The 12903-nt window shown below is 43.3% G+C and overlaps 1 protein-coding gene across 2 annotated transcripts in view; it reads left to right on the top strand.

Annotated features, from left to right (window-relative positions):
• Positions 1 to 7946, top strand: part of PDZRN3 (PDZ domain containing ring finger 3) — a 130587-nt gene extending 122641 nt beyond the window's left edge. For both annotated transcript variants that reach the window (XM_066195195.1, XM_066195197.1), the window contains 5 exons: positions 2317 to 2415; positions 2966 to 3028; positions 3284 to 3385; positions 4487 to 4603; positions 5502 to 7946. In XM_066195195.1, the coding sequence (XP_066051292.1) occupies positions 2317 to 2415; positions 2966 to 3028; positions 3284 to 3385; positions 4487 to 4603; positions 5502 to 7055 (1935 nt within the window). In that variant the 3' untranslated portion in view covers positions 7056 to 7946. The remainder of the gene's footprint in view (positions 1 to 2316; positions 2416 to 2965; positions 3029 to 3283; positions 3386 to 4486; positions 4604 to 5501) is intronic.
• The last annotated feature ends 4957 nt before the right edge of the window (positions 7947 to 12903 follow it).

Genomic DNA, 12903 nt, shown 5'->3' with positions numbered 1-12903 from the left:
TCTCTCTTCCTACCAAACACTAGAGGGATTGTACCCAAGAGTGAGTCTGTCAATTAATTACTCATAAAAATTCAGGTTCTAAACACCTGCTCTGTAAGGTTTTTTTCTGCTCTAGCTTTATTTGCTGCTTCATTTCTGAGTGTTTTGAACAACAGATAGGCCTTTTCCTTCCAAAATATATATTATTTAATTTAGCTGATGATTTATCACCTTCCAGTATATCACAGGTGACGTCTCAGATGGTTCATTTTAAATAGAAACCCGTGCTTTACTTTTAATTATGATACCCTTAATAGTTGTGCACTGTTGGAAAAATACCTATTGTTAGTCAAAACATGTGGCAAGTAAAAATGAAAATAACAGCTTGCGCCCTCTTTTCCTTTCACTCCAAGTGTTTGTAGTTACACAGGATCTATTTAAGCAGTGGCCAAAGTCACCGTGTATTTCTGTTTGGTTTTGTGGGGGGTTTTAACATTATATATATGTATTTTTTTCATTGCCAGTATGACAAGCAGTAGAATGAGCCACAGCACAAATTTCTTGCCACGTTTTCAAATCAATAAAGGATATAAAAGCATTCCTGAAGATAATGAAACTTTTTTTGTTGAAGTACGCAGGGAATGTGGGAATCGTTCTGGGCCTGAATTAGGCTCAGTCCACAAATTCCCACCTCACCCCAGGTTCACTCCAAGGGTAAATGCAGCATGAACCCATTGACTGCAGTGGCATTCTGGAGGATCAGCTGAGATCAGAACTGAATCCACTTTGTCTCATCTTTCTTCTGAAGAGTCTCCATCTCCTCTCTAGAAAGCTCCAAAGCTTTAGAAATCTGAAGAAAACCCCGCTATTAAAGCATTGTGTTCAAACCTTTAAGTAACAAAAGAGGGGGGGAAAAGCACAGCAGTTCACCATGGATACTATTGATTGAAACCACTTAAATACCAGCTGAAATGTCACTGACATTTACAGCTATGCTTCTTTAGGGGGGAAAAAAAAAGAAATTACACATGTTGGCAAGTAAATAACATGAGATTGCTGATCTTGGCAGCTGTCAGCTAGACACACCAATAAATTATTCATATCAGCTTGTTTTATTGTCTTGCCCCTTCCAAATGGCACAGCAACAGAGATGTCAGAAAGAAGGAGCAGCATTATCAGGACTTTTTCTCTGGAATGGCAAGTCCAGGCACAACTACAGGGTGCAGGGGCTGCCCTGGGGCTGGGACAGCCCTGGGACCCCACTTTTCCCTTTGCCTGGTCCCACTTTTCCCTTTGCAGCACAGCCCCAGATCTGCCTCTATCCTGCCTGGCATGAGGAGGAGCAATTCCTTGCCAAGCCTCATTCATTCCCCTCACCTGAGGAAGTAAAACCACAACTCCAGGTGCTTTCACACCTTTGTCTGTGCAGCAAAATCCTTCCCCTCCCCCTGGCAGCACCCTCAGGAGCAGCACAGCAGTCACAATAAGTTGGTTAAACACACTGAACCCCCGGGATATCCCTCAGAGGCAAAAAGGCAGGACTGAAAGATGCCACAGGGATGGTCACCAGCCAGGAACATCCCACAGCCCGGGGGCATCTCCATGGATTTTATAACCCTTCCTACCAACCAGTGTCACACAGCAGAGGCAAACACAGAAGAAATAAAATAAATAATAACCCTCAGGAATTCCTCGTGGAAAAAGAAGCATAGAGGAAGAACATACATTTTTAAGATGGGTTAAATGTCTCTGAGATTAACAAGACCACTGTGACCCGCTGAAACCAAACACTTGCAAGATACTGAAATGCTTATTATGTTTCTATTACCAATACCAAATGCTTTGGTGACAATATATTGATCTTCAGTCACGCTTTTGAGAAATTTATTAGATGACTTCATGAAAATTATACTAGTTAAAGTAATAGGGTATTATAGTTTTTTTCTGAAAAGGCAGAGAATTACCCTGCTTATTAGGAAATATGTATCAGCTGCGACAGATATTGAAATCATGCTTTATAAGTATTTTAGCCTTTGAAGTCTTACCTCTACATGAAATATAGGTAATTTTTCTTCCTTGAGATCAATAAAAGGTCTATTTTCAAAATGACTTCCTATTGATTGAAGGGTCAGAAATGTCCCAGGTATTGATTGTCTGTATATAATCATGTTTTGCTCAGTAAGTTAACCTCGTCTACAAGTGAAATGAAAAGACATCCAGTATATCACTTAAGCAAAATATTTTCATTGCTTTTGAAAAATTGCTTCCATCACTCACCAGTGTCTCACTGACAATGTATTTTCCTTTTTTTTTTTTTTTTTTTTTTTTTAACCTCAGGAAGTGGATTTACACAGAGTGAACAGCCAGGACAAGCTTGGCCTCACTGTCTGTTACAGAACGGATGATGAAGATGACATGGGTATTTATGTGAGTGAGGTAAGATTGAGCTGCTTTCTATAAGATACCATTTGTCTTTTCAGCTGCATTATTGGGCAGTTAAGACATTCATCCTCTGTTTGTACCATGTTGAATAAACAGCCAAAATGCAGTAATTGGAAGAAATCTAATTATTTTCCTTTTCTCCAAACTTAGTGCAGTCCTGCTCCCACTCAAGTCAAATTTCATTATATTAACAATGATGCCGTCAGATGATGCCTTCAGAGTATTTTCATATATTCCCCCTTTAATTTTTTTTCCTGATTATTCGTGAAACAACATAAATTATAAAAATCCCCACACACTTTTATTTGCAAACATCTGGGGCCCATTTGTCTCTCTTTCTCCCTCTCTATTAAAAAAGCAGCATTTTATGCAGCAACATTTTTTCACCGTGCAGAGCCGTTTCAAATTATTCGCATCAGTTTGGGCAAAGAAACTAATAATTAAATCTATGACTTTCCATTAAAATGCACCACTCAGGAAATAAGGGGAAGTAAATACTGAGCTCCCAAACCTGCAGTGCACTCAGAGCTCTCTTATTTTGCAGATTGACCCCAACAGCATCGCTGCGAAGGACGGGCGGCTCCGGGAGGGGGATCGCATCATCCAGGTACGTGTGGGAAGTGCTCCGAGTGTCCCAAACCCCAGAATTCCACTTCCTGCCCTCATAACAAGGCTCTGCAGGTGCCCTGCAGGGGAGATGGAACAGCATCACATGTCCAAACCACCACACTTGCCCAGCACTTCTCTGCATAAGGCTGGGGATGTGCAAGTGGATCCATCCAGCCAAGCATTTCCATGGAGCTCATCACAGCGTCCAGGTGTCCCTGTGAAAACACTTCATGGTGTTGTTTTTTCTTTAAAGATCAATGGCATCGAGGTGCAGAACCGAGAGGAAGCTGTGGCACTTCTCTCCAGCGAGGAGAGCAAGAATATTTCCTTACTTGTGGCAAGACCAGAAATTCAGGTACGGTGGCAACAAAAAAACCTCACTTGAGTCTTAATTAAAACAGTTGCTGTTTTGTAGGAAGCAGTTCTTTCAAATTGTTCAAGCTGTTTAAATCTACCCAGTCTACCTAAAACCATATTATACATATATATATATATGATATATTATGTATGACTGCACATATATATACATATGGTCTAAAATAATGGAATTCAGCAGTCGTGGTGCTTACATATATATTTTATATTAAAATTCAATTTCTAAGGCATTTGCTGATTTATATGGGCTGCAATGCTATTACAAACATCAGTGCGAGGTATTATGAATGGTTTTGAGCCACAGTTTTGAAGAACATGCTGAACTCCAATTCCTATAGCTATTGATTATTCATTCATTAAAACAACTATTATTTAGCCCTTCATACACCGTCTCTTAAAGTACTTGAATACTGTCAAGAAGCCTCCTCAGCTGTAATAAAAGGTTGAAGCAGATCCCTTTGTAGACCAGGGATTAGCACAACAAAGGTGTTGAACAAACAGCCGGGAGCACCATTGTTTGATCTGTCTCTGCTCCCGATGCTGGGAGAGCAGCTCTTGCCAGTGCACCTGGAGACACGGGGTCAGGATCATCACTGTCCTCTTAGCCTGGATATTTCTGATCTTTCCCGTGGGGATAACTGGGAATGGGAGTAAAAATGTCCTGCAGACCCCAGCCAGATTTTCCTTCTGGAGTTTGATGCTGCCTCACAAGAGGCGTGTTCGAGCTTTGGGCTCTGGAGTGTTTTTATATATCCTAATCAAGTTGTGCACAAACCAAAACTGCCCCAACTCTTTCGAGTATTTCCATGGATCAAAAGACTGAGTTTTTTTCATGTGTAGAGGGCTGCTGGAGATAAAACCCTGCTGTTGGAGAAGGAGGCGGCTGTGGGAGGAGGTAGCACAGTCAATACCCACACTTAGCACAAGGACAGGCTCCTTCCCAAGACATGGCAGCACTGTCACAGGAAGGAATCTCCTGAGATTTCCCAACCACTGCCCACAAAAGAAAAGCTGTAATTTATGTCAGTCTTCATTCTTCTGACAACGATTGGTTTGTTTTTTTCCCTCCCTTTCCACACAGCTGGATGAAGGATGGATGGATGATGACAGAAACGATTTTCTGGATGACTTGCACATGGACATGTTAGAGGAACAGCACCACCAGGCAATGCAATTTACTGCCAGCATGCTTCAGCAGGTACTGCCCTTCTGGTGTGCAGGGCTGTCAAACTTCCCGCTGCACTCAATATTCAATATTGAGCTTGGCTGACTACACTTGGTGTCTCAAGTGACACTGAGATCAAGGCACAAGGACTTTCTGTAAAATCAAGATATTACATGACTGTCCACAACTTCATCTCAGGGACCAAGATGTTTTAAAATAGTACCTTTTGTGCTTTGCCCCTTACAACAGCATGATCACAGTTCTTGGAAATCCCCTGTCACTGTGGTCACTTAGAGGAGTACTTGGGTGTGTGGTGGATAGAGCAGGCAGAGAGCTGATTTACAGGGTCTCCTATTTGATGTGCATGCCCAGACTGGAAACAGCCTCCCAAAACCTGGAAACCCAAATGGACAGCTCAGGCATATGACTGAAGAAAGATCTATACAAGGGGGGAAAGGCAAAGAAAAAGTTTTTAATTTACAAATTTTATGCAGGGCCACAGATATGGGCTTATATTCTCCATCATTCTGCTATGATTAAGCAGTTTCCAATTTTTGCCTAGAGTTTTTTTTTCTAAAGTTTTCTAGAACTCTACATCCTCAGTGGCATCCCCATGTTGTGAGGAGACATGCTCTCACTTTGGCACTACAGGACAACAGTAGATATTGTTGTGCACCTAAGTGGGAGGAGAAACATTTTGAAAATGTGACTTCTGACACTGTTGCTGCATAGGTGAAACTCAGACCGCATGTTCTTCTGAAAAGAACATCCACAGCACTTTTTCTCTGAGTTCTTAATAATGCTCTTTCAATGTAAGACGCAGGAAGTGTAAAAAGTGACGGATTAGGAGAACTATTTAAAAATAAACACCTTGAAATATTTCCTGTGCTCGCAATAATTTTTCTTTGTGTCCTGCTGTTTCTGTTGTTAGAAGAAGCACGAGGAGGATGGAGGCACCACAGACACAGCCACTATTTTGTCCAACCAGCACGAGAAGGACAGCGGCGTGGGGCGCACGGACGACAGCACTCGCAACGACGAGAGCTCCGAGCAGGAGAACAACGGGGACGATCACACCACCTCCTCCAACACTTTGGGGAGCCAGAAGAAGCTGACCTACAGCCACGACACCCTGGGCAGTGGGGACATGCAGTTCAGCAACGAGTCGTTCATCTCAGCTGACTGCACCGACGTCGACTTCCTCGGCATCCCCGTGGATGAGTGCGAGCGGTTCCGGGAGCTGCTGGAGCTGAAGTGCCAGGTGAAGTCTGCCAACCCCTACACCCTGTATTACCATAACAGCACCCTGGAGATGAGCAAAAGCGACCAGGAGAGCGTCGACAGAGAGCTGGAGATGCTCAACGAGGAGCTGCGCAACATCGAGCTGGAGTGCCTGAACATCGTGAGGGCCCACAAAATGCAGCAGCTGAAGGAGCAGTACCGGGAGCCCTGGATGCTGCACAACAGCGGCTTCCGAAACTACAACACCAGCATCGACGTCCGCAGGCACGAGCTCTCGGACATCACCGAGCTGCCCGAGAAGTCTGACAAGGACAGCTCGAGTGCCTACAACACGGGCGAGAGCTGCCGGAGCACTCCCCTCACGCTGGAGATCTCCCCTGACAATTCCCTGCGCAGAACTGCAGAAGGCATTAACTGTCAAGGAAACGAGGGGGCAGTGGCGTATAATGTCTCCCAAAAGAATCCGTGTGCCGGCTCGGAGAGCCATGAATCCAGCGCTGCTAAATGCCACGCCTCCACTAAAGATCCTGACCTTGGCAAGCAGCTGGAGAGCAAGGAGAGAAAAGGCAGCAGCGATGGCAGCAAAAGCCCCACTCATGGTCAGAAGCCCTCGGGCTCCTACGTGTCCCCCTACCACCACTCCCCGTACAAACACGCTCACATCCCTGCCCACGCCCAGCACTACCAGAGCTACATGCAGCTGATCCAGCAGAAATCCGCCGTGGAATACGCGCAGAGCCAGATGAGCCTGGTGAGCATGTGCAAGGACTTGGCCTCGGGCCAGAGCGAGCCCAGGATGGAGTGGAAGGTCAAGGTCAGGAGCGACGGGACGCGCTACATCACCAAGAGGCCGGTGAGGGACAGGCTGCTGAGGGAAAGGGCCATAAAGATCAAGGAGGAGCGCAGTGGGATGACCACGGATGACGATGCCATCAGTGAGATGAAGATGGGCCGGTACTGGAGCAAGGAGGAGAGGAAGCAGCACTTGGTGAAAGCCAAGGAGCAGAGGAGGCGGCGGGAGTTCATGATGCAGAGCAGGTTAGAGTGCTTAAAGGAGCAGCAAGGCGCGGAGGAGAAGAAGGAGATGAACATCATCGAACTGAGCCACAAAAAAATGATGAAGAAGAGAAACAAAAAAATATTTGACAATTGGATGACAATCCAAGAACTGCTAACCCACGGAACGAAGTCACCGGACGGCACGCGGGTGTACAATTCCTTCCTGTCAGTGACTACTGTATAATCAATCCCCAGTGCTAAATTATGTACATAAAACACTACCAGTGGGGTAGGAATCAATGCCTCGTTCAATGTGGCAAGGTTTTTGTATATAAGATACAGTCACCAAGTTTATAGTTCAAACAGTGAACTCTACACAGCCGTGGGTGCCAGGATCTCCGTTCTGCAGTGGAGAGGAAGCTTGCCCATCTCCTTCAAAGGCAATATTAGCAGTGCTTTTTGGAATACTGATTGTACTTTTTTACTTGCTACCTTTTACATGAAGTGTTTAAATATCAGAAATGTATTAACCATACTTACACAGGTAATTTGCTTAAACTATATTCATATTAAAAGGTACCCGTGCTTTTCTTTACCTAAAAAAAAAAAAAAATGCAAGAAACCCACAAGAGCAACTGCACATACTTTTATTTTTTTTTGTGAAACCATATTTTGTGATATTATTTTTGCTGGTGTTCACTTCTACACAGAGTGCTGTTTATCAATACTTAGCTCAAGGTTTAAACTCAGAATTAGAATCATTCTCTTCTAATACTTAACATTTATCAAACAGTTTTTAGACTTATGCTCAACATTTTAACATTTTTCTCTTTAAGGTTTCTGAAGAAAGTATAGAGGTTTCATCTGAAAAGCCTGAGGCAAAGTACACTATTATGCAGCTTTAAAGGATTTTAAAGCATGTTTGCAAATGTTGCAACCTATTGAAGAAACGTGCATGTACAGCTGATTTGTTTATATAAGACAGTTTGTGGAATTTGAAAAGCCCATGGTAGTAACTGTTTGCTTTATAGATTTGAATGTATTGAATTATAAAAGCAGTTTCATGAAATCATCATTAGCTACAAACGTTAACAAGTAAAATGAAGTAAAATAAATTATTGTTTTATATTTCAAACTACTTCAAATTCTTTTTATTCCCTTCTGGTTTCACTGCCTAGAATATAATTTTATGGAGTGTAGCTCCTGTGCTGCAGAAATGCCTGGACAGCCACTGGAACCAAACCTGAAGGAAAAATTGGCATCCTGACTTTGGGGGGGAATTTGGATTGAGGTTTTCTTGAGGGAAGAGGCAAGGGAGAAGCACAAGGAATATCAAGAGTAAAATCAAGCAATGCTTATCTTCAGCTCACAAGGTATTTAAGGTGACTTGTAAGAAAGAAATAGAACTTCTGCTCTCCTGCTTTGCTTTGGTTTGTGGTTTCTTAGTGATGTATAAACCCCACCTTACAGCCTTCAGTGGGGGATTTGCATTAAAACCAGACAATATATAAATTAAAACATAAAAACTAAAGCAAATAAATACACAAATTAAAGGAGACGGTGAAAAAATAACAGAGGTGTCAATGAGGTATCACAGTCTTTTTTGTGTTTTCTATTTCTGATTAAGAATTCAGGTATAAATTGGAATATTCTGCTGGATTAAGTGATGTAGACCCATTATGAATAGCTCCCAGATTCTCCATCCCCTGTCCCCTTTTCCTTGAAAACTCACTCCCAGTTCTTCTAAAGTTTTGTTCTGGACTTTCTGTCATAACTTAAACGAGCAAAAATTGCAATCTTAGTGACAGATGTGCAAAGTTGGAAGGGGAGAGATTAACAGCTTCTTGTGCCGATTTTGTCTGTCATTGAGAAGCAAACAACAGATTTGTCCTGGTTTTTTCTGCTCCCTCTGTGGACTAGCACTGAATTCCATGGAATGTGTCTGCCACACTCCACAGTGAACTTCTATATACCTTGAAATGCCCCTTCAGCCCTTGTAATCTGACTCTCTTGTCAATAAGCCTCTGCAAATTTATCTTCAAACTGTATTTTCCTTCAGGATAAAGAACTAGTCCTACTATAGTCTGTGAAAGGTTTCTCTATTGACTTTGTCAGAGCTGGGATTTCACCTGACATGCACCAGCTGTTACCATCACCAGTGGTACAGTGGGGAAAACACCAGATTTTCACACAGTGTAAGACATTTGCCATCTCTGTCTCAAATCTGCTTCACCCTCAGGTCATGTTCCGTTCATCCCAACTGCAGGTGTGAGAGCCGCAGCAAAACACTACCCCTCCTCAAGCCCACACACTCACATGGTACAGAGCTGTGATTAGCGTGGAGTAACAATCCTCAAACCAGGCATGAAAAGACAGCTAAGCCACCTTTAGTCTGCCTGGAAATATTAGAGTAAGATTTGAAATGGTCTAATGAGGAAAAATTATTATCAAGCTGCTCCTCATAAAAACAGACTCCTTTGGAATAAACCTCACAGGCAGCGGTTCCTTTGGGCACCAGTGACATCAATGCTGAGCATTTTGTGCATTGGGTAGCAGCAGGAATATGTTTGGGAATTCAGTGTGATATGTAGGAATTACAACAAGGCATCCACAGCATAAAATTTACATTCGTTAAGATGTTGAAATAAAATTATTGGCCAAGAATTACTCTCACACCTTTCAGTTTTTCCTCACTACACACTTGTTATTTTGGACAGTTAAAAATCACCTCTCGCCTTGAGCACTAGGATTTATTAATTAGCATCAGTTCACAGAACCCATCAGTTATCCTGGAAATCTGAATTAAAGCTTTGCAAACTGCAGATTTTCCTTTTTCAGTTGTCATCCCACTTCTCATTGCCCTATCAAAGTACTTAATGAGATGTTGAAAAGGGAGATTTGGGGTCTTTTTATTGCTTCCAAGGAAACATTGGAAATTACCATGATATTAATCCAAACCTGACATTACAGAGCAATGAATCCAACCAAAAGTAGCTTTGGATACCTAAGAGGAAATATTTCCCCCAACAATTTTTCTAAAAATGACATTGTAGTACATAAAAGATAACACTGGAAATTGTGCTGTTGTCTGAAGGACATCCTATAAGGGAAGTCTTCAGGCGGCAGCAGAGGTTTGGTCCCCTGGGTTACTACAGGTTGTACCCAAAACCCAACACCCTCCACCCCAGCCACACTCCTGTGGGACAACGTGGTGGGTTGGTCCTGGCTGGACACAACTTCAGCTCCAGATCTTCAGAGTCCTGCAGGGATCAGCACTGGGAGATGTGCTCCTTCCACTGGGGATGCTCATTCCAAGTGTCTTTTGAAACTCATTTAAACCTGGAAGTATAAAACTTCACATCCAGCTTCCTCCTCGGCCACTTTACTGAGCGCAATCTCAAGCTTGGGTGCAAAAGCGATCCCAGAATAATAAATATGCAGGCAGAGATCCTAAAGAGACAAAGAGGGAACAAGGAACTGCCAGGCTGAGAGGTTTAACCAGAATCTGTGTGCGCAGCTCCTGGAGATTCTCCCACAGCCCTCGCACATTCCTGCTGCTCCCCACGCTGTCCCTGCTCCTGCCATGGCAACACCTCAGTCCCCAGCCCTTGACAACTCGTGCCCCTCCACCCCAGCAGAGGTGACAAGGGGACACCCTGGATACAGGTCGGTGCAGAATTTGGCTGGTTCTCTGCAATGCAAACAGGCCCTTCCCTGTGTCAAACTGGGGTCAGCCTCCCTGAATTGCAGAGTGTCTCCCAGATGTAAAAAAAAAAAAAAAAAAAGGACCTATAAAAATGTAAAAGACTCGTTTGCAAGTAGGGTTTAAAGCGGCATGGAATCGCCCGGTTTAGATGTGCACTGAAATGGGAAAGCCCTGAACCAAACCTAACAGCATTTTTTTGTAAATTAAGAGAACTTGCACAGTAGGGATGGCAAATAAAATGAGGTAAGACTACATATTGCCTAGGGACTACTGGTTGGAGAACTAATTAGGATTATAAACTGAAAGTATGTAAATTAACCAAATATAATTATCTGCTAGTGGCCTTTGGAAATAGGTTACCGGATACTTGTTAGCAAAATTGCTCAAATGCCTGGAAGCCATACAAAACAAGCCATAAGCAATTTAAATTCCTCTCTTTGTTTTATTTTCAATTGTTTTAAAGCAGTTTTTGTGTTAGGGATTTATTGGAACATAAACTAATTAGAAAACTCAAAAAGACCAAAAGTGAGACAAGAGACTGACACAGCAGATGCTGTACCTCCATCCCAAAGCCCTCGGTTTTATTGAATGTAAATTGTTTGATGTGACAAAACAGCGAAGATTCTGCTTGGGGTTTCATCAGAACGGCTCTGTGAGCTCCCAGGCAGAGCTCAGCTGGGAGAGCAGTGGTTTCTGCAGGAGCACAGCACCTCAGCCACGCGGGTTTGTGCTCTCTCTTTGAATGCAAACATCCAGAGTTAGCCTCCCTCTTCTCCGGGTGTCTGCCATGGCACAAAGCAGCACCAGACTCAGGGGTTTCTGTGGGGAGATCTCACCATCAGATCACATCTGCATGAGCACAGGACTGGCCGCTGGAGGAGCTGAGGGTGGTGGAGACAGTGATATGTATTTAACATTATCAAATATAAGGGGTCACATATAAAGGGTAGCTGGGCTGATTTCATGCTGAAGCCTGAGGGCTTTAATGCACAGACCTGCCACAAAGCCCACTTACGCGAGCTGAACGACTCCAAGCAGCCCCGGAGGATTTAAAACACTCTATTAACTTACACAGTTAATTACCCTGCACTGTACCAGTGAAGTATCTGAAGGGACAGGCCATCACAGCAACAACTGCATTTCCTGCTGCTCACCACACCTCCCACGGACCTTCTAATGGTCACTGCTTGATAAAACCCCATCCCGCAGCCCTGCTAACACACTGCCACCCCAACCTGTGCCCTTCTCCAGGAGCTCTAGGGGATCTGTGTCCCTGCTCCAGGGGATCTGTGTCCAAGCTCATGCCGCTGACTGAATTGTGCAGCTGCTGCAGGACTGACCATGAGAAGCAGGTTCACAGTCAGCAAGCACTGCTCAGTGTTCTTGGGTCTAAAGCTTCTTGCTGCAATCCTAAAATACCCAAAAACGCTGGAAACATCCTCATTTCTACAGCATAAGAAATGCAATTGCCTACTCTGAGAACTAGGTAGAGAACAAAACCTGAAATTAATTTAAAAGCCGCATGTCTATTCTAGTGGAGTCAGTCTGCCAGTTTTGAATGCTGGGAATGAAAACTTTTCTAGATTTCTTTTACCTAGACTTTTACATGAGCATCATGGATCTAAGTGCATAATTGCAATGCTTTTTACTGATCAAAATGAGAACAAGGTTCTACCAGTTTCCTATGAAAAACTGTCATGTTCTGACGCAGAATGTTTCTTAGACGAGATTTAATCGAATCAATTAATAATGACTTGGCAACAATGCTCCAATTAGGGTTTTAATTTACAAAAGTATAATGCCATCAGCATTAAAAAATCAGTGGAGCCAAATCAGTGGAGTCAGTGCCCAAGTAAACATCTGGGCTGATATTATTTCTCCCTTCTATGCAAAATCAAAGTAATTTTAAAAAGATAACTACGTTTTTCCGAAATCTTCTTCAATCACCTCTAAGAATAATCAAGTTAAAGCAAGCCCAAGCAGCCCACTTCTAATTCTTCCAGCAGATGATGTTGGCTTTAGGTCATGCTTCTTGCACCCTACTCACATCTCTCTCCCCCTTCTGGGAAAACTGAGCCAGCTAAGCCAGAAAGGGATCAGAAAGAATAATCCCCACAGTCTTCCAGAGCTGGGTGTGGGCCCAGCTATGACTGGGGATCAATTACATGTGCAGGAAATTACATACATAACACACAGAGCAAGTGCCAAGTCTGGCTCTGCTTATGTGTTTTGATTTGGTGTTTAGTTCTTCAGGACCAAAAAAGGACTTGGTCCATCTCACTCGCCATATGAGAAGCACATAATATCCCCAAAGGACTGGAAATGTCTTCATTTCCACAGCATGAAGAGATTAAATGGCTTGCTCTGGAAAGGCAGGCAGGAGATT

Source organism: Chamaea fasciata, unplaced genomic scaffold (assembly GCF_029207755.1).
Source record: "Chamaea fasciata isolate MVZ Bird 193981 ecotype frontalis unplaced genomic scaffold, bChaFas1.0.hap1 SCAF_13, whole genome shotgun sequence".
NCBI lineage: Eukaryota > Metazoa > Chordata > Aves > Passeriformes > Sylviidae > Chamaea > Chamaea fasciata.
This window is presented reverse-complemented; position numbering and strand designations above follow the sequence as displayed.